The sequence below is a fragment of the Eschrichtius robustus genome (assembly GCF_028021215.1).
Source record: "Eschrichtius robustus isolate mEscRob2 chromosome Y unlocalized genomic scaffold, mEscRob2.pri SUPER_Y_unloc_1, whole genome shotgun sequence".
NCBI lineage: Eukaryota > Metazoa > Chordata > Mammalia > Artiodactyla > Eschrichtiidae > Eschrichtius > Eschrichtius robustus.
The window spans coordinates 468,745-490,925 of NW_027175152.1; the positions used below are offsets into that span (position 1 = coordinate 468,745).

At 37.6% G+C, this 22,181-nt stretch overlaps 2 protein-coding genes across 7 annotated transcripts in view; both read right to left on the reverse strand.

The window, feature by feature from the left end:
- Positions 1-12,613: 12,613 nt before the first annotated feature.
- On the reverse strand, positions 12,614-19,039 carry LOC137757644 (amelogenin, Y isoform-like). The gene is made up of 6 exons (XM_068534245.1): positions 18,973-19,039; positions 17,079-17,113; positions 15,767-15,808; positions 15,659-15,703; positions 14,544-14,906; positions 12,614-12,695 (listed from the first exon to the last, which is right to left on the reverse strand). The coding sequence occupies exons 1-6, from the start codon at positions 19,037-19,039 to the stop codon at positions 12,690-12,692; spliced, it is 558 nt and encodes a 185-aa protein (XP_068390346.1). The 3' UTR covers positions 12,614-12,689.
- Positions 19,040-20,446: 1,407 nt separating this feature from the next.
- LOC137757650 (H(+)/Cl(-) exchange transporter 4-like) overlaps positions 20,447-22,181 on the reverse strand; it is a 230,760-nt gene continuing 229,025 nt past the window's right edge. For 3 of the 6 annotated variants that reach the window (XM_068534260.1, XM_068534259.1, XM_068534262.1), the window contains one exon: positions 20,447-20,518. In XM_068534260.1, coding sequence (XP_068390361.1) covers positions 20,485-20,518 — 34 coding nt within the window. In that variant the 3' untranslated portion in view covers positions 20,447-20,484. The remainder of the gene's footprint in view (positions 20,519-22,181) is intronic. The other 3 variants (XM_068534263.1, XM_068534264.1, XM_068534261.1) reach the window with 2 other exon arrangements.

The following is a 22,181-nucleotide window of genomic DNA, read 5'->3' on the forward strand; positions in this document are numbered from 1 at the left end:
ACAATAGCCAGGTCATGGAGGCCACCTAAATGCCCATTGACAGATGAATGGATAAAGAAGATGTGGCATATATATACAATGGAATACTACTCATCCATAAAAAGAAATGAAATTGAGTTATTGGTAGTGAGGTGGATGGACCTAGAGACTGTGATACAGAGTGAAGTAATCAAGAAAAAGAAAACCAATATCATATATTAACACAAATATGTGGAATCTAGATAAATGGTACAGATATACCTATTTGCAGGGCAGAAGTAAAGACACAGATGTAGAGAATGGATGTGTGGGCACAGTGGGGGAAGGGGGGTGGTGGGATGAATTGGGAGATTGGGATTGACATATATACACTACCATGTGTAAAATAGGTAGCTAGTGTGAACCTGCTGTATAGCACAGGGAGCTCAGCTTGGTGCTCTGTGATGACCTAGATGGGTGGGATGAGGGGTGGTGGAAAGAGGGAGGTCCAAGTGGGTGGGGATATATATATACTTATAGTTGATTCACTTCACTGTATAGCAAAAACTAACACAACATTATAAAGCAAATATAACGTAATAAAAAAAAAAAAAAAACTCAAAGGCAACCACAGAATGAGAAAATGTATTTCCAAACTCTGTATCTGATAAGGGTCTAGTATCCAGAGTGTATAAAGAAGTCTTACAACTTAACAATACAAAGACACATTTAAATTGGACCAAAAAAAAAAATCTGAGTAGCCATTTCCCCAAAAAAAATACAAATGGCCAATAAGCACATGATAAAATGCTCAACCTTTTTAGCCATTGGAGAAATGCAAATCAAAACCACAATGTGATGCAACATCACACCCACATAGGCTATAACCAAAAAGATAGATAATAACAAGTGTTGTTAAGGATGTGTAGAAATCAGAGCCCTCATACACTGCTGATGGGGATGCAAAAGGGTACAGACATTTGGAAAACAGTCTGGCAGTTCCTCAAATAGTTAAACACAGGATTACCATACAGCCCAGCAATTGTACTCCTAAGTATACGCCCAAGAGATATGAAAACGTATGTCCACACAAAAGTTTGTACATGAGTATTCATAGCAGGATTATTCATAATAACCAGAAATTGGAAAAATCCAAATGTCCATAAAACTAATTAATGGATAAACAAAATATGAAATATCTAGATGATGGAATATTATTCAAAGATGAAAAGGAATTAACTTCTTATACATGTAATAACATGGATGAACCTTGAAAACACTATACTGAGTGAAAGAACCCAGCTGCAGCAAGCCACATATTATACATATTATATTATTCCATTTACATGAAATGTTCAAAATAGGCAATCCATGAAAACAGAAAGTAAATTAGTGGTTGCCAGGAGCTGAGAGGTTTAGCACGGCTAATAGGCACAGAATTTGTTTTTGAGGTGATGAAAATCTTCTAAAATTGATTGTGGTAATGATTGCACAACCCTTTGAATATACTCAAAACCATTGAATTTTATGCTTTAAATGGGGGAATTGTTTGGTATGTGAATTATATATCCAAAAAGCTCATTAAAAAAATAGACCACCAGGGGAAGTGGCGAGGTGAAAGAGAGCTGGTTAGTAGTCTGGGCTGAGGGATGTCAGATCAGTGGCATGCATGACAACAATTCCCTACATTTGTCATGACAGACATGCCAAATATCAGAGCACTCTGCTCTCAGAGCCTAGATGGGGACCCAGGACACCATCCCACTGCTGGCTCTTGAGATCAATCACCCTCTGTTTATGACTAGAGCAGTACTCTGGTTCATGACATCATTCCACAATCTGGTACCTGGCTTTAATCTTTAGCTAATCCCTGACTTTAGCCACTTGCTGGTTTCTGACCTCAGTTTCTACCTGACTCCTGACCTCAGCTCAGCACCCAGTTTCTGAACTTAACCTTATCAAGGAGATAAGTGTATAATATACTCCACCATTGTCTGCACCTGTGGCCGTGGCAGGCATCACTAATGGATCACATCATTCTTTCTCACTGAGCCTACTTGTGGTCTTGGAACCCTTTGCAATATATACCCCAGGGAGCCAATCTCAATCATTTGGATCTGGAAAATGAAATGAAACCAAATTTCTGGCTCCTTCATAGTCAGCAATCAAGTCCTGACCTCAGCCACTTACACCTCTAAACCGTGTCTTGTCAGGGACCCTGCTCCAGTCAGCCTGGAATGCTTGGTCTTTTGCCTAAAAACACACTGAGTGACAGCCACCGAGAAATGTATCCTGTGAGCAGTTCTGGGCACCTGAGCCCTGGCTGAACAGCATGTGTGACTTCCCAAGGGACTTGGCTCTGTCTGAGTCCTAGCTTGGTGGCTTTTGCTGGCCCCCCTCAGAGAAGCCTTCCTGACTCCGTGGGGAGGTGTTAACACATACCAATGCCATGCCCTTCCAACAGAGACCCCCATTCAACCAATCAGATAATCAGATTGATTGGTCAGGGGTGGGGCCAGTGATTCTGTGGAGCAGCCCAGGGCTGAAAACCTGGAGGCTCTGAAGGCTTGGCTATTTGCTTATCTCCCCAGTGAGGCTGTGGGAAGCAAGAAGAGCTCTCTCTCCCTCGGAGCCTGGAGCCTGGTACGGGAGAGCAGACAAGCGAATGGAGTGTGACTATATGAGCAGACGGGAGGCAGGAGGGGGCTCACCTAAATTCCACTCACTTGCCCAACCTGTTTTCAACTTGTGGTATCTGAGAAGATACTTGCCAAGGCTGTCAGGTAAGACTCTGGGCTGGGGTAACCCTCTCAGCCCCAAAGACCTAGGTATTTTCTGGAAGCTTGGGGTGAAGTAAGTGTACTAGGGGTACAGATGGGGACCGCAACCTGTGTAAGGCTGGTGACCTGTGCCATCTGCCTGTGGCCCTGCCTCTGCATTTCTATTTCTGTGCAGGTACCTGGGCTTCTGGTTACCCCTGTCTGCTTCTCTCCATTTCTAGGTATGTGATGTGTGGTGGAATTAGCAGCTGAGATACCAGGCTTTAGAATCTCAGAGGCCTGGTCTGAATCTCTGAGCATCAGTTTTCTAAAATGCACATAATGATAATAATACCTACCACACCACACAGCATTTAAGATGTCTGGCACTGAGTGAGCGACAGTTAGCTTCTTATCATGAAGTGTGGGCACTTGTTTATTTCTGTGTGACTTTCTGGATGATTCTGAGAGCTTAGATCTCCATTTCTATGTGTCTCTGTATGTGTCTATGCATGCTGCTATTAACTTGCAGGTGTGTGTGTGTGTGTGTGTGTGATCTGAGGCCCAGCTGTTACTGCCTTACTTGGGTGGGGGGGGTTCAGTCTACAAGGCCTCATTGCACATAATTACAATTTAAGTGGTATTTATTTACTCCAGGCCCCATTCAGCCTTTAGCCACAGTATGGACTAGGCTTTCCAGAGCTCAGGAAAATGGTCTTGCACATCCTCGTGAACACGTGCACATAAGCACACACCCTGCCAAAGAGGCTGGAAGGCCAGGTCTCCCCAACCCACCCCCACCAACACCGCACCCTGCCTCAGCCTCTCCCCGCAGGGCCAGGAGACTTCATCTTGGGATCTCTCTCCAGCTCAGGACACGCTCCTTCCCTCCTCCCTTGGACAGACTCCAGAGTCAGGGGGATGGACATAATGATGATCAGGGTCTGGGCCAGCATCAAGGCCAGGATCAGGCTCACCTGGAAACTCAGCAGGATCACACCTGCTGGCCCTCACCCCAGCCCTGCCCAGGCTTCTCCCAGCCATTATCTCATCATAATCCCCCATCTCCCGACCTGCTGCCTCCAGCCCAGACCATGTCCCTGACCCAGACCTTCTTCCCTCTGACCCACACCTCAGTCCCCAGGGCTCAGTCACTCTACCTTCTCATCACAAACCCTGACCTCTCTCTGCCTTGTCCCTAAACCCCTTGTCCAGGGTCTCCTGAGTCACCCTCATAGAGAGCTGGGGTCTGAATTCAACCCCAGACTAAGAAGTATGGTACCTGGCGCAAATCACAACATCTCCCTGAGCCTCAGTTTCCTCCTCTGTGAAATAGGGATCACTGGGTTTCACATAAAGAAATTCAAGTTGAATGAGCTTAAGTTAAAGGGGGATTTTATCAGAAGGTTGCTGGAATTAAGGACATTATGGCATTGAAGGATGAGTGGAATATCCAGGCCACAGGAGGGGAGTGACCGAGCGAGACCCAGGGACAGCTGGGCTGGAGGTGAGGAAGGTGGCAGGACTCTTTCTTCAACTCTCTTGGAACAGGGATTTCGCTCTCTTCCTTTGATGGAATCTGACTTTTGTCCAAGGTAGAAAATATGACTGACAAAAGACTTTCAGCTCTATATTTAGAATTTTACCTTTTGACTTCATTAAAATTAAGAGCTCCTAGTCATCAACGACACCTTTACAAGAGTAAAAAAACAGAATATATAAAACACTCCTAGAAAACAATAAGAAAAAAGCAGACAACCTAATTTTTTTAATAGGCAAAAGCCTTGAACAGGTATTTCACAGAAAAGAGTATCCAAGGGATGAGAAAGCTAGAAAAGTTGTTAATGTCATTGACATCATTAGTCATCCGGAAAATTCAAAGTGATACACGACGTCCCAGCCCAGATGGCTAAAATTAAAAGAGCTGGCAATAGTGTCAGAATGTAGAGAAACTTGAACTCTCTGATATTGCTGAGAGGAGCAGAGAGCAGTAGCACCACTTTGGAAAAGAGTTTGGCAGCATCTACAAAAGCTAGAGAGACAAATGGACAGGACCAAGGAATTTCCTGGCATATATTCAAGAGAATGAGTATTTATCCCTTCAGAAAACAGGCACAAGAATGAACATGACAGCAGGGTTCATGATAGCCCCAATCTGGAGACAACACGAATGTCTATGAACAACAGAATGAATTAGCAACTTATGGCAAGTTACCCGATGGATTCCTGCACAGCAGTGAAAAGGAACAAACTACTGCAACAGGCAAAAACTTGAATAATTTTCTAAGCGTAATACTGGACAGAAGAAGTCAGATGTAGAATACAAGCTATTTGATTCTTGCACAATGTCCAAAAAGAGCACAACTAGTCAATTGTGGTAGTTTTGGGGGAGCTATTGACTAGAAAGAGGAATGAGGGAGGTTGTTCTGGGTGATGGTGACATGGGTGTGATCATCTGTAAAATTTCATCCATCTGTCCACTTCAGATATGTGCCCCATACTGAATGTAAGTTAATTAGATAAGAAAGAAAATCAATTCATCCTTCCACCACCAAAGGTCTCTGTCACTCTCCATACAGATGACCAACAAACACAGGAAATGATGCTGAACATCACCAATTATCAGAGAAATGAAAATCAAAACTACACTGAGGCCTCACCTCATACCTGTAAGAATGGCTATCATCAAAAAATCTACAAACAATAAATGCCGGAGAGGGTATGGAGAAAAAGGAACCCTCCTACCTTGTTGGTGGGAATGTAAATTGGTATAGCCACTATGGAGAACAGTATGGAGGTTCCTTAAAAAACTAAAAAATAAGGTTACCATATGACCCAGCAATCCCACTCCTAGGCATATATCTGGAGAAAACCATAATTTAAAGGATGCATACATCCCAGTGTTCATTGCAGCACTATTTACAATTGCCAGGACATGGAAGCAACCTAAATGTCCATTGATGGAGGAATAGATAAAGAAGATGTGGTACATATATACAATGGAATATTACTCAGCCATAAAAGGAACAAAATAGTGCCATTTGCAGAGACATAGATGGACTTAGAAGTTGTCATACAGAGTGAACTGAGTCAGAAAGAGAAAAACAAATATATAATACCACTTGTGCGGAATCTAGAAAAATGGTATAGATGAACCAGTTTGCAAGGCAGTGATAGAGACACAGACGTAGAGAACAAACATATGGACACCAAGGGGGAAAAGGAGGGGTGGGATAAATTGGGAGATAGGGACTGACATAAATACACTACTGTGTATAAAATAGATAACTAATGAGAACCTACTGTATAGCACAGGGAACTCTACTCAATGCTCTGTTGTGACCTAAATGGGAAGAAAATCTACAAAGAAGTGAATATATGTGTATGCATGACTGATTCACTCTGCTGTAGAGCAAGAAACTAACACAACATTGTAAAACAACTATACTCCAATAAAAATTAATTTAAAAAATCTACAAGCAATGTTGGAGATGGTGTGGAGAAAAGGGAACCCTCTGTTGGTAGGAATGTAAATTGATTCAGTCACTGTGGAAAACAGTATGGAGGTTCCTTAAAAAACTAAAAATAGAACTCTCATATGACCCAGCAATCCCACTACTGGACATATATCCTGAGAAAACCATAATTCAAAAAGACACATGCACCCCAATATTCATTGCAGCACTATTTACAATAGCCAGGACGTGGATAGATGAATGGATAAAGAAGATGTGGTTCATATATACAGTGGAATATTACTTAGCTATTCCAAGTCATTTGTTCATGGTGTCCTAGAGTAATTTGGAAGGATGAAGGATTTGGAAACCAAAAAAAAAGTTAATAATAATAATAATAAACTAATAATTAAGTTGTATAATTAATGCAACTTAGTGGAAATAAGATTATATAACAATATTAGATTTTTATAACCGTGACCACTGTGGTATTTCTCTTCTTGGCATTGCCTGCTAAATTCAGTCTTACTTATAACAGTTAAAATGTACAATGGCCCCTAGAGGCAATACTCTAATTTTAAAGGTGATTGTTTTACTTGAAAAAGTAGATCATTTTCCCTCAGAAAAAAAGAGAGGGTAACAACTAAATATTATATTTCAGCTGTCAGAAAGTTACTGCAAGGATGCCCTGTGCTTAAGTTGCTTTTAATCTGTTTGAAGGTGGTGTCCACATTGGATTTAAAACAACTTTAAGTTCCAGGAAGAAAACCTAAATTTGTTTTTTTCTTGTAATTCTGGGTTTTTTTATGATTCATAAGAATAACCTCTAAATCCACCTTATTAGTTTAGAATATTCCTAAGGAGATCTTTTAATGTTCTAATTTAATGTATTCCAGAACATGTAACAGAAACAGGTAATAACCACAACATGAGACCTGGTTTATTTTATAGCTGTTATTACCTTAAATAATCAGAATCATAATACCAAGTCTTTGCCTTCCTTCAAAACAGTAGTGGTGGGTAGAAAACTGCTTTTGTGACTTGTTTTCCCACAAAGGCAGTTTCCACCCAACACTCTCCCTTTTTAGTTTCCCAAATTGTTTTTGTAAATCCAGGTGATAGCAATGACATATTTCAGCAACATTTAACAAGTACTTTAAAAATCTGAAACTGTCTTTAAAAATAAAAATGTTTTAAGGTTGTTCTATTGTTCCTATTTTCAGATTAAGAAACATAGCTGTGGTAACCAGGTTGAACCCACAGTTTTCATCCAGGGGAAAAAATGGAATTTTGTAAACCTTCTGAGCCTGCATTTGTTATTGCATGCAGCTGTACATATAATAAAGATTTTCTAATCTTGTCAGGACGTTGTGAGCCAGTTTGCTGCCTCAGTAGTTAACAGCTGTGGAGGCTTCAGTGCTGGAAGCTATCAAAATATGTGAATCTTTTTACATCTTTTAACCTGGACGTTAATTCCTAGATAAAGAGATTGTATTCTAGCCCATTAGTCTTAATTCAATGTTATGCTAAGAATATATCAGCAGCCTTCTTATCCTCTCCATTCACGGTGAATTTCAGAATTTTACTTGGAATGGCTTTTCCATATATGTTAAGTATGCTTTTGTTGGACTACCTGGGAAGGAAAATAGGAGAGGTGGAAGTCTGGATTTTCAAACCTGAATTAATATTTCCCCCTGTAGCTTCCTCTGAAGAAATCTAGGTGTCTGCCTTTGTCTGATCTGAGATGTTACACACAGCCAGGTACATGGTCTTATCTGATTGCCATGACTTTCCTAACCTAGTAGACTTCCCAGAATTAGTGTATTTATGCTTGTCCATATTTACAGAGGTTTCTTCCACTGCTGTGACAGTTTACCACAAAAGTAAACTCTTTTTTTCTTTCCATGCAACTGCAAAGCTTTTATTAGATCAGGGTTCTTTTGTTTGATTTAATATTAGTTACATAGCAGGTCTTTGCAAAGACAAATGGACAGGAAATATTAAGTGACAAAGGAGAACAGTTTTCTGACTTTGATCATATTGAATTCATATTTGTTGTTGTAAATAAATGCATATTATTTTAATGAGGATCCTAGAGGTAGAGAAAAATTAGCTTAACTTTCAAATGGTATTTATCCAAAATAAGGCAGGGGGTGTTCCTGTTTTAAAGACTGACTTATTTCATTTTAAACTTCAAAATTTAGACAACACATCATCTATAAAATGAGGATAGAGAAAGGTCTACTTCTCTAAGGTTGTGACTGCCAAAAGGGATAAGACATGCCATTTGCTTAGAATAATGTCTAGAGTATAATGAGACTCAGTAAATGTTCAATGTTATTATGGTGATCAATTTTACATTACAGAATCAAAGTGAATCGTTCATTGAGCAGATATTAAGCACACTGACCAATTTCCAGTGCTTTTCTAAATCTGCCTCAAGAAACTTGCTTACTGGAAAACAAGGTAGGAACAAGTAGCTGCATAATATAGAATTATGCATAGCATAAACTAGGAAAGCTCACAGCTTGAGTTCTCCAGTCTTAGGGCTGGCATTATGGCATTGGGATTTTGAAGAACTGTATCTGGGGTGTCAGGTAGTAGACGATATGTGGTCATGTTCCTAAGGAATTATGCAACAGAGCAATCAGTAAATGAGATATTCACATGGCTGTTTGACAGAAAAGGGTCACTGATAAATAAGAGGTGCATTAGACGTTGGAAACCTTAACATTCTAAATGTCAGAACTGTAGTGAAATTTTATTGACTCCTGACTATACGTCAGGATTGTGGTTCATTAATATGAAAGGACTCAGAAGTGTATATTACTACACTTTAGTGAGGAAGAAACTGAAGCACAGAGAGGCTAGGAAACTTGCCTAAGATTCCACAGCAGAGAGGCAAAGGTCATAACTGTGAGCCAAGATAATCTGCTTGTGGAGTCTGAACACTCCACATTATACTGGGAAGCCAGCTCTGCTTTGTGTGGTCCCTTAACTTATCCCAGAAAAACCACCTTTCACAAATTCAAAGCAAGAAACATTTTTTGGAGAGGAAAACAAGGTTTAGAGGTTGTGCCAATGTTTAGATATTTTAACATTGTTATTTTTTTGATTAACAAGAAGAAAACAAATACTGGACCCTGAGGTATCTTTCCTTGACTATAGGGTTATTATTTACACAGGGACTTTATTGACCTTGATTTTTTGATAAAGTATACAGGTATGATTTACTGATGTTAATATTTTGGGCCTCAAATACTCCTCAAGTATTCCTATTTATCTACTGGAGAGGCAAGTTGTATTCTTCCCAGCAGGGAAGTATTTTTGAATAACTAAGAGCCAGCCAATGACTCCTGCTGATAAAGACTCCAGACCAAATAGGTAGCTCAGATTGCCACAAGAAAATACCACAGTTTCAGTGGTTTAAACAACAGACACTTATTTGTCATGTTCCTGGAGGCTGGGAAGTCTAAGTTTAAGGTGTTGGCCAACCTGGGTTCTGGTAAGACCTCTCATCCTGGCTTGTGGATGCCTGCCTTCTCACTGTGCCCCCTTACGTGGGCTTTCCTTACTGTGTGCTTATTTTCCTTAACATGCGTGGGAGAGAGAGCTCTTTGGTGTCTATTCTTATAAGAACAATAATTTGGTCAGAACAGGGCCCCATCCTTATGAGGTAAACCTTAGTTACTTCCTGAGAGGCCAGTCTCCAAACACAGCCACACTGGGGGTTAGTTCTTCAATATATGTAATGGAGTGAGGGGTAGGGGGACACAAACATTCAGTTTATAGCAGGGACAAAAGTAATTAAAAACCAAATAACATAACCATAAAGTAAAAATTCCAATAACAAGAAGTTCACAACAAATAAAGGCTGATGACTAATTTTTGGTAAAGCAAAACTAAAGACAATTAGATGACTAAAGTCTAGAAATGTTGTGTAAATGAAAAATATTGCCTGCCACATCAGTAAACAAAGGATGTTGCAGCCATCAAGCCATCACATTACAGCCACCCCAACAGTGAACCCTGAGGGAACTTAGGATGGAGGCAGGATGCCCCCTTATCTAGTGGTCAACTGCTGCAGCCACCCCTGAAGATTCACCCTTAGGGGATTCAGGATGAGAAAATTTGGGATACTGGCCCCAGATAGCTGAGGTGCATATCAAAGGAATGATTTCAGTGAGCTCAGACTCTTATATCTTCCCATACATAGAAAAGTGTTAAAATCCTTAAGTTGAAATTTCTGGTTTTCTTTAATTAAATTTACTGTTTAATTAACAATCATTTTTTGATGTTTAGACTACCTGGTCTTTGTTGCAAAAATTCCTATATATCCTAGCTCCCCCCTTGTCTCTGTGGAGCATCTCTCAGAGCTATCTGAGATGCTCTGTCCTGGGCTTAAGTCCACAGTTTTGTCTCCCAAATAAAACATAACGATCAACTTTTAGGTTGTATATTTTTTCTGGTCAACAGTGGGAAGTTGGTTAAAATGATATTTCTCTTGTGATTCCCATAGCTATTCACACCAGTATTTGTTAGTTTGTTAATGTATTTGGTTTCCATTTTATACTTTTTTTGAAGTCTTCATGTTAAACTTAGTCTTTAAAACGTTTCTCAACAGGAGTAAATGTAAGGGCAGTATTTTCATGAACCATAAAAAGCAAACAGGGCAGCATATATTTGGGGGCACTCAGCAGGAGATACATATAAACAGATACAGAGACAAAGAGATAGAGATAGAGAGAGAGGAAGGATTCTCTTCAAAGAAGTTATTGACAAACTAATTCTGATCCTAGCCAGAAAAGCCTGGCATCACTGGAAGATACAGTTTGTTAGTGTGACATAAATGAAGACCCTGGAGTTGATGTCATAACTCATTAATTGATTATGGCCCACGTTGAAAAACACTAACATACTAAAAAAAGTGTCTTCCCACTAGAGACTGATGGTTGCAGGATTAGTGAATTCAAGGATACAGAATGGTTATTTAAGTAGAGGGCACTTGACTAGGAGTCATCACAAGATGTCAGTCACATTTCTAGGCAGCACATCATCAAATAAATAGATCCAGAAGCTCTTCCTCATCTAGCAGATATTCCTTTTAGCTCTAGTCATTGTTCAGGTTCCACCACAACCCATCCCTTAACCAGTCTCTGGCAAGACAAACATAGTTATGGTAATCAATAGTATAATTTGCATGGAGGAGTGAACATTTGTTCCGTGGGACAGGGGAGAGGGCTCATCTCTCTTGAATTTGTGGAAGGCCTGATGCTGGGATTAATTCCAGCACTGCCAACAAGGAAGGAGTGGTAAGGAAAGCTGTTGGACACCTAGCTAATGATGTCTGCCACATTTGCCAGGGCATTTTGACTATACTTCTGTCATAGTGTTAATGCTGTTAGGCCTTCTCTTAACCATTATTTGTGAGCTTCTCTTGTTCCTTTGGTATATTCTATTCTTTAAGAATAGAGACTTACCATTTTTACCAGGATATAGAACACTAACTTGCCCTAGAGAGTGACTAATAAATATTTATTATTTTGATTAAAATTTCCCCATGCTAATTGATTAAAAATTAATTCAATGCATGTTTTATTGAATCTTAAAGTTTTAAAAATCAAATTATTTGTTTCAATATCAACACTCTCCTAATAAAGTTATGTTTATTCATTAAAGGAAATGATTGAGTGCTTAATTATGAAGGTACTGGAACAAAGTTATTGTGGGTAGTGCATAAACACGTAATAGGAAAACTGCAAAGACAGTTTATAATTCTGTGTGAGTATAGAAGAAACAAAAGATTCAAGATTAAATATGAGACAGAAAGAAAACTCACTTTGAGTCCATTATGTGTGTCCATTTGAAGATTATAAAAGTAGAATTTATCATGTTAAAAACTCTGAAGTAAAATAAATGACTTGTATATAAAATTTACATATTTTTTATTCAAAGAACCATTTAAATAGACGTTTTCTTTGCAAAAGTAATTCAGTAATTTTAAATTTGATATATTATTAACCATATCACATAATTTTGTTTAAAAATATTTTTCAGTAGAATCAGTAGACTCAAAAGACCAGATCTTCATAAATGATATGAAGTATAAATCAGTGTTCCAAGTCCTAATTCACTTACAAATACTGTCCAAGAATTTAGGTTCAGTGACTTTACACTTGTCATATGTTTTTTACTTTATCATGTATAAACTAACACTAAAAAAAAAAGATTTGAAGTAGTATATTTTAAATTTACTCCAAAAAGAAATAGTTTTACTTACTTTCCAAATCATCAGTTTGTAGGTTGTAAATTACATGTTCCTTCAAGTGACATGAAGTTTAAATTCAATTCAAAAATAATACATGGATAACTTTTTAAATATTGTATTGGTTTCTAATGGTACTTATTTTAGTTACAGAATTTACTAGTAAATTGATTGTAGCCACATATCATTGTATTCTTGTGTCATTCCTAAGAGCAACTGAACTATCATTTGGTTCTCTCATTTTCTGATCTTTTAATCCTGAAAAAAATAACAAAAGGAACACTTAAAGTAATTTACAAATATTGCTAGAAAGCACCATGTATAATACAATGCTATAAACATCTTCTGTTTTATTGAAAAAAATATATACTACACATTAAGTTAGACTTTATAATCTCCAAAAGCTCTTTGTCATTCTATCATTAGATATGAGGTGTCCATGAAGGTAGCCCCTGACTTAAAACACTTAAAACCATTATATAATATTAAAATAATAAGAGCTATCTTTCTTTGAGGATTCCCTGCCTGACAGATTCCCAGTTAATCATTTCATATTGTTTACCATAAACAATTCTAAGAAGGTCCACTTATCCTAATTTTACAAATTCAGAAACTAAATTTTAAGAGTTTAAACTATGTAACCAAAGCATTTTCCCATGTATAGCTTTGACATTGTATGAAATATAAATCTATGACCCTATTTATTAATAAATAAAGAAATGTATCTTTTGTATAATGAGAGAACATGCAGCTTAGACTAAAATAATTAACTATAGGTACCACAGTATTTGGGATACAATCAACTTTCAAAAATTCAGTCACAATTTCTCATAAATGTAGCAAAATCATGAAATCTTATGTTGCATATAAAATTTTTTATTGGGAAATTATTTTTAATAAAAATATTTTTATTAATTGAATAATTCACTTTTGTTAATTTTTAAATAATTAATTGTTTTTAAATTTCACTATTTGTTGTGAATGTGTCTTATTGTTACACTCATAGGAAATCTTACAGCTTTTTAAGTGATTCAAGTAATAAATGTGAAAGAATAAAAATATAAATAATACATAAAGATGTAAAAATGAGGAAAAAATGAAGTCATTATAAAAAGCAGAGTAGTATTTAAGGTTTTTTTTCTTAACTAAAGTAAATAATGAAGAACCATGGAAGTAAATAAAAACTCTTAAAAAGCAAAAAATAAAAAAAATTCACTATTTGTACTGTAAGTACAAATACTTAAACAGAGCCTTTAAAATGATCACTTTTACCTATTTTAGAAATAGGAAAAACAGACATCTATAAGTTTGAAATAACTTGCATAATACCATTTTCTTCTTCGGGACAAAGACAACGTTAGAACCCACTTATCCACGCTAAGCATTCAGGTCATTTCTACCTCACCCCTCACTGTTTCTAAGTAGCAAATCACCAACAGCATTTATAAATTTTAGAATTACTGAACATAATACAGAGCAATGAGGGTTTGTAGGAATGAATGAAGGTCTCCTTATTGGTTACTTCTCATTTATTTGCAGAAACTTCCTGTAGCAGAAGGAAATTTTGAGCTAAATTATGAAAAATTCTTACTAAAATTTATGTTTAATCCTAGCAATGAAATGGAATCTAGAAGTCTGTCTAGTTTAGCTGCCTCCAAATTTCACTAAAAACCATCTAACACAGATAATATTCCTTTAGATCTTTAAAGAGTTTTTCCAACTATCATTTTTTAAGCTGTTTAATATTTGCATATCCTCAAGCCCCAAAGTACTCTTTTTATATATTTCTGTGTAATGGTAGACCACTATTGCTAGTCAAACTATTGAAAGATAAGGAGAACTGTTGTCCTTAAAATGAATGTATTACAGTAATTCATATTATAGCTAGAGTTCAAAATAATTGTAGCTTTTGAACCCACAATAAATGTCACATAGATGAGCAAGTTCATTTATAATATGAAGTTGCAATGCATGTTAGGGTTAAGAGTTATTGAGCTATAACTACTGAAACAATAGGCCTTGGATTGTGTGGGAATTGAGAACTCGGGGGGCTAGTCTCGCTTTACCATTCTCATAGGTGTTGCGGCGACTTCACGGTGTACTCACCACTTCCTCCCGCTTGGTCTTGTCTGTTGCTGGCCAAGCCTCCAGAGGCAGGTCAAGAAGCATGGGGGGCAGGGGCTGCATGCGGAACATCGGAGGCAGAGGCGGCTGGGGCAGCAGGGGCGGGTGAGGCTGTGGCTGGACGGGCTGCTGGGCAGGCGCAGGGAGGTGTGGCTGGTGGGGTTGGCTTGGAGTCGTGGAGTGCTGGCCAGGAACTGGCACCATGGTTTGCTGGGGGACGGCGGGCTGCTGGGCTGGCACCATGGGGAAGTGGTGATGAGGCGGCAGGGCAGCCTGCTGGGATACCACGGGAATGATTTGGTGGTGCAGCCAGCCACCCATGGGTTCGTAACCGTAGGACGGGTACTGGTGAGAAACAAAGAGTCGGGTTTACCATCAGCCCCACTGACATCTGTCACCTACAAATTGTCACTTGCCATTGGCACTTGCCATCTGCTTCTACAAGGATTAAATTATGAGCCACTGCAGCTTCTGACCTTCAACACCCCCTGCAAGAAGTTCAGGGTGGAGATCAGGAATGAGCCACTCTGTGCTCTGGGAAAACTGGCACAACCAGTTTTCAGATGGTTAGCTATTTTCAGGAAGCAATTTTATAAGCCCAGTTCTTGCATCTCCTCACATCTAGAAAAGCACTAAAATCCTTCATGTCTGCTCCTCATGAATAGGAGCAACCTTCTGCAAAAAATATGTGCTTGATTGCATATACTCCTCCTTCACCAAAATCACATGTATACTGACCTTCCCCCCTACCTCTTTGGAGCAGTTTCTCAGAGCCATTTGAAATGTGTCTCCTGGGCTATAGTTCTCACCTTGTCCCAAATAAAAATTAACTCACAACACTCATGTTCTACATTTTTTTTCAATCAACACTTCCAGCTGGAGAAGTAGCAATGTTTTCTTTGTCATTGTGACAATATTAACGCTTATTCATTTTTTCCTGTGCAAGAATTTCTAACTGTATATACAGATATGACCTTTTACAAACTAGATTTCCCATTAGTGTTTATATGTGGCATAGATATGTTACCTCACTTAAAAGGGAAATGAAATGCATGCTTAATATTTTAAGAGAATAAAGAACAAAAACATCTACATACCAGGTGTCTTATTATGTTCTGGTACCATTTCAGAGGGGTAAGCACCTTAGGAGAAAGAGACATTAGAACACATTTGTTTTAATTTAGTTACATGAAACATACACTCACTGATGCAGTCCCGTCAATATGGACAACCTGAAAATATGAGCTCTATGGAAGAAAGAGTAAGGTAAACATTTGTCAGGTGCTCCCTATGTGTGAGGCTCTACCTTACGTCCATGGCACACATTTTTCATGTTTTCCCACCTACTCCGAGGCAAGTATCATCACCCTCACTTTTACAGACAAGGTCAGGGAGAGTTAAAAAGGTTCCTGAGCTTGACAGAGGTTACAAAAGTAGTAAGTCTGTTTAGTTCCCTGGCTCCTGCTGTTCTTTGCAAGAGAAAAACAAAACGGAAAATTAATGTGATATAACATTAATTATATACTTTTTTGATTTGGTGTCACAATGAAAAAGAGAAAGGAGGCAGAAACACTGTCCCTCATCCTAGAAACACAGGTTTTCAGGTCAAATATGTCAATCTTTTAAGGTTTAACAGAAAATCTTGCCTCAAATTTTTTTTGACACTTTTCTTCAGTTTGTATGAGTAAACAAGCTCATAGATTGTCATTTGAACTTATGAAAGAAGGAAGAGTTTCCTTCCTTTCTAAACAGTATGTATTTGGTTCACCTCAGGTCTGGGGACTCCTTCATGTAGTAGTACAGCATTTGATATCAATACAATGAACAATTCTTAACTTTGCTCAAGTTATACTTAACAAAGCACCTTTTATATTGCTTAACTATTTTGCTCCCAAAACATATTTTGAAGTGTGAGTATTATCATTATTTCCCTTTCCAGATGAAGAAACCAGAGTTCTAGAGAGAGAAAATGATTTGCCCAAGGTCACATGCTTAGTATGGGGTTGAGGAGAGCCTCAAACCCAATTTCCAGAAAGCTCATGCTTTCCATTGTTCTGCAGAATGTCTCACAGACCACTTGGTCACTAATATTTCAGTAAAGACAAATGAGGGAGATGCATAGAGTATGAACATCTTAGAATTAGGAGTTTTCCAGCTGGAAAGGATCTTAAATAACATCTTACCTGATTCCCCATGTTTCACAGGCTGGTGCAGAACAAAGTTGTTCAGCCAGAGTTCATTTCTGCCTTACTGTGCAGTTCCCCTGAGTGGTAGTTCATGATGGATAAATTTTATAGCCATATAAGAGGAGAAACTGAGTCAGAGACGGCAGGTAGGACTGTTCTGGGGCAATGCAGGTTTGAGGTGACCCATCAGCGCTTAAACCAGGAAGCTGGTAGTAAGAACTGAAAAAGTGGGACAGAGAAACATCTTGAATGAAGAATCAAGAGATTCTTTACAGAACCCAGTGTATTGTTAACTCAGACAATGGTCAAAATTAGTAAAGAGAAAAATTACCTCATAGCTGAAGTTGATATAACCAGGGTGCCAGGATGAGGCGGTAGTTTTTATAGGGAGGTGGAAAGGAGAAGGAAAAGAATGAGGGTGAGGAAGAGGGAGATGGAGAGGAAGAAGTAGAGAGAGAGAGAGAGGAAGAGATTAAGTCAATATGCAATTTTCACATTAAGAGAGAATGAAACTACTTTTTAAAAATCTATATAGGACAGAATGTATTTGAGGTCTGCTTTTAGTTTGAACATGTACACTGTGTAGGAGAGGAGCCATCTTATTTTAAAGAGGTCCAGAATAATTAAATAACCTGGGGGCAGAAAGCAGCACACAGTTATCCTCCGGTAATCTTCAGACACCCCTCCTTACACGTTTGTCAATGAATCCTATCTCACCCATCATTTCATTTCTTGTTGAAATTCACTCCATGTTGGGAAGAGCGATATGTTTCTCTTATACAATTATAAAATACCAAGAAGAAGAGAACTGTCTCACAAACGTTCCCTTATAGATCAGGAGGCGGATAAGTGCTTAAGTACCAAAGAGATTACTCATAACTTGCATGCAAAGTAAATAACACAGCAACAACAACAACAAACAACTCTGTGTGATATCTTGATGAATGTTAAAACAAGATGGGTGTGGTAAAGTGGAAACATTTTAAATCCCATGGAAAATGAAACAGTTGATTTATGAAGCTTAGGCTATTTTTAAAAAATTATTCTGTCACTGTCCTTATGACAGAAAAAATTAAAAGTTCAAAATTAAAAACAACCTGAATAATTGTCTAAACCAGGACTGTCTGTCTTGTCAAAAGTGGAGGCCAAGTTATTGATGCCTGCATTGTGGAATTCTGTTTGGTCCTGGTACTGGGGAGAGGAAGAGGAGAAAGAATCATGCAGATCATCCTCCTCAGCCAGCGAGTTGATTAAGGCTCTATTCTCTTGAAATGCTCATATTTCATAAGAGGGTTTACTCCTCTCATCTGAGTGTGAATTATTATAGTCAGCTAATTGCCTTTCCTCTGTATTCTGGATATAAACCCTCATAGAGTAGGAGTGTTAAATTGAAGAGCAGATAAAGGACTGAATTTGTAATGCGGGGGCCCTCAGGGGATTAGGAATTGCCACAGTGCAGGATTTCAGGAAGGCAGAGTACAGAATCTTGGTCTTGTGGGTGTGAGAGAAGAGAGGAAATAGATATTGAAGCTTTGCTGACTTCTGAATAGCAAATGGAGCCTGCTTTGCTGACATGTGATCTAACCTCTCTAACCTTAGGTACCTATGTTTACAGAGAATTGGTCAGACTTCCTCATCCTTGGTACATTTGAATGTGAACTATATACTTATGTATTGGGCATAAGTAAGATTCTGGACAACAACATGTAAGTCATGTGCACATGCACGAAAAGGATGAGGCCTCTGAGAACAGCGAGGTTGTTCAAGAAGGGAATTCCTAACACAGAAATCTAACCTTCTGAAAGATAAGAGCAGTGCAGTTTGGGGGCAGGAAAATATTTACAGACTTGTAAGAAATTGGATTTCATGTAAAACTGGTATTTTTGTATATGTATCTAAGGCTGATTAACTACTTACTCTGGAGGCCTTTCAAGAGTCCCTTCCAAAATTTCTTCCAGCTAGAGATGGGTAATGATATTTTCAAGCTAATTGTTTCAATAGAATCTCCTGGGTGCTTGTTAAAATGCAGAGCCCTGGACCCCACCCCAGCTATACTGAATCAGAATCTTTGGCAGAGGCATCTGGGAATCTATATTTTTATAAGAAGCTCTTCAAAGAGTTTCTTAAACACAGAGACATTTGAGGACATCTGATCCTGTTCTAAACCCTGAAGTTTACCAAATATGTGGCAGCTTTTTATTTCCAAGCTTGTGGAATTAGGCATTGCTCTTTACTCACAGGCATAGCAAAGGCTGCTCCCAAAAAGCAGGCAAACAAAATCCAGGTCCCCATTTCTTGATGGCCCTGAAATACAAGTCAACACCTGTTTTTCTTAACTCATATCAAACACATGTATAATTAGTGTTTCATAAAATACAAGTAATTCACATTAGTTGGTTGCTAGTAAAAGATTGGGGCCATTTTTTGTGAGGTTATTTCATTCATATATAATGTTCAGTTCTCAGCCCATTTCATTGTTTTTGGAGTCACAGCAGTATAAAGATTCTTTTCATTTAGGTTGTCAGCTAAACAAGCTTAGAGAAATGAATCATCTATTATTACATAATTTATAATGCCATTTTCCTGTACTTACTCAGCCTTTATAGTCACCTAAAGTCACAAAAGCTAAATGTAATTTACAATTATCGCATATTATTTTATACTTTTAAAACAAGGAACAACATAAATGTTTCATATACTGTCCACTGGGTATTGCTACTGCTGAGAAAAGGATATTAAGTAAACTGCCAAAATAGAATAAGGGGTGAATGGTTATAGTCCTAGTGGTTCTAACTCTGAAGGCCTTTAGACAAAACATTCAAGCAACACCTCTGAACTCCAGGAGTCCACACTCTAAAAGATATGGTTGAACAGAACTTCTCTCAGAAGGACAGGTTTTCAATTTTTGATTCTACTATTCTTTTATTCTTCCATAAATGTGGAGTGATTTTTACCGAAAAGATTCCATCTTTAGTCAATCGCACTTTCCTCTTGTTAGGTGCTACTTTGCAATTTCTCTACAAATTACACATATGGAATAGGAAGCAAAACCCAAACATCCTAAGACATGCACATTGCTTCATGTCCCAAATTACTGCTTCACTTTGAAAACTGTAAGTAGAAAAATCTTAAACTTCTTTTTTTATAGAAAGTCAATATGTCATAATGCTGATATAGGAACCACAATATGATTGTTGATATCCTAAGTCTGTTGTTTTATGAATTAAGGAGAAAAAATGTGAAAAAGAAACATTTAGTTGATGGTTCTATTTTAAAATGTTATTTGATGTACTTAAACAAACTGTTCTTCAAAGTATAGTAAGTAACTCCTAGACTGAATATATAATTTTAACAATAGGTAAATGATTAAAATAAACATTTGCTCTGTGAGGTTTGGTTTTAGAAAGTCCTTTTGGGTTCTGGAACTCAAATTTAAAGAAACATAGACTAACACTTTGCTACATTAAAAAAATAAAAACTTAATTTAAGTAATCAAAGACTAATTCAATTACAGTTCAAATGAAGAAGTTATTAATTCTGGACAGCATAAGGTATTAGAAATGTGCAATACCTTTGCATCTGTTAAACATGAAATACAGAGAAACTAAGAAGCATAATAGAAATAATATCAATTTATGAATAAAATTCACATACCTTTGAATGTACTCAGAAAAAGTTTCTGAAAGTGAAGGATACCTGATCTTTTAGATTTCTTGCAGGTATGAACTCCATTTATATCATTTACAGCATCCAGAACAACCAGTCATATTTCTGAAGGAAAAATGTGTGGTGTATAACTAAAAATCCTTGTATCACGAAATTTTAGCAACTGTAGGCAAATTTAAAATGGTATATTGTGATTAGTACACATAGTCTTTCATTATGAGAAATAATAGGTTTAACAACAAAAAGAATTCCACTGGACTGTTTTTAAGTGAGTAAATTGGCTCATTGCACATGCTGATGTATTCAGGATTACTTTTAAGAATGTGTTATGTCTGAGGGAGTTACAATTTTGAAATCACCACTGCTCTATTTTCTGCTTTTATTGAAGGTATATTCTCTGTTCTCTGTTATTACCCTCTGATCACCATTGTGGCTGTCTACCCAAATAAGGGACAAAATCTACCTTCCTTAGCCCTGGTCTGAAACCTATTTGCCACCAAAGCAACAAAGGTTATCCCAGTAGCAATAATTTCACTATTGATTGGAAAGACAAGGCAAATGACATATTACACACTACACAGCACACTTAAACTTATATTTTTAATTTTACAAACACAGGACATACTTCCCTGGCTTCTGCATTCTGCATAGCAATGGTCTTTCTTAGTACTAAGGCACTTTCCCCCATGCATTACTAGAACATTCTTGTTTTCTTTCATACAAGAGCCTGAATCTCTCCCTTTTTCAGAGACTTTTAATTGTTTACTTGCATTGTCCCCATGTTTTTAGCAGTCCCTACTTTACCTAAAAAATAAAGTCCATCTCTCTCTATGAGGAACATGACCTAGCTGTTAAATTCATGCTCTATGACTTCAAAAACACAAAATGTGGGAGAATGGGGTAAAAATGTATATCTTTTAGAATTTGTTTGAACTTAAATGACTACCTGTTTAAAATAAGTAGATATAGTTAAACATCAACATATATACATCCCATGTAACCACAGCTAAAAAACCTACCATAGACACAAAAACGTAAAAAGAAAAGAAAAAAGCATACTACTAAAGAAAATCATCAAACCACAAAGGAAGAAACAAAAAGAATTTAAAAATGTACAGAGAAGGACTACAAAACCAAATGGAAAACAAGCAAAACAATGGCATGTACATACCTATCAATAATTACTTTAAATGTCAATGGACTAATTGCTTCAGTCAAAAGACATAAGTAGATGGCTGGATAAAAAAAAACCCATCTATATGCTGTTTAACAGAGGCTCACTTTAGAACTAAAGACACACAGGGACTGAAACTGAGAGGATGGAAAAGACATTTTATGCAAACAGATTTGACAGAAATTGGAGGTAGTAATACTCACATCAAGCAAAATAGAGTTTAAAACAAAGGCTATAAAAAAAGACAAAAAAATGGGGCATTATATAATGATAACAAGATCAATACTAAAAGAGGATATTATATTCATTAACAAATATGCACCCAACACAGGACCACCTAAATATATGAAGCAAATACTAACAGATGTAAAAGGAGAAACTGATCATACTATAAGAATAGGGAACTTTAATGTCTCATTTACATCAATGGACAGATCATCTAGACAGAAAATCAATAAGGACAGCGTGGTCTTCTATGACACAATAGACCAGTTGGACTAAATAGATATCTAGAGGACATTATATCCAAAATCAGCAGAATATACATTTTTCTTCAAGAGCACATGGAACATTCTCCAGGATAGATCACAGGCT

Coding starts and splice junctions, on each gene's coding strand:
- LOC137757644 (XM_068534245.1), bottom strand. CDS start 19,039: ATGGGGACCTGGATTTTGTTTGCCTGCTTTTTGGGAGCAGCCTTTGCT. Junction 17,114..18,972: donor TATGCCTGTGAGTAAAGAGC/AATGCCTAATTC, acceptor CTACCGCCTCAT/CCTGGCACCCTGGTTATATC. Junction 14,907..15,658: donor AGAACATAATAAGACACCTG/GTATGTAGATGT, acceptor GTTTCTCACCAG/TACCCGTCCTACGGTTACGA.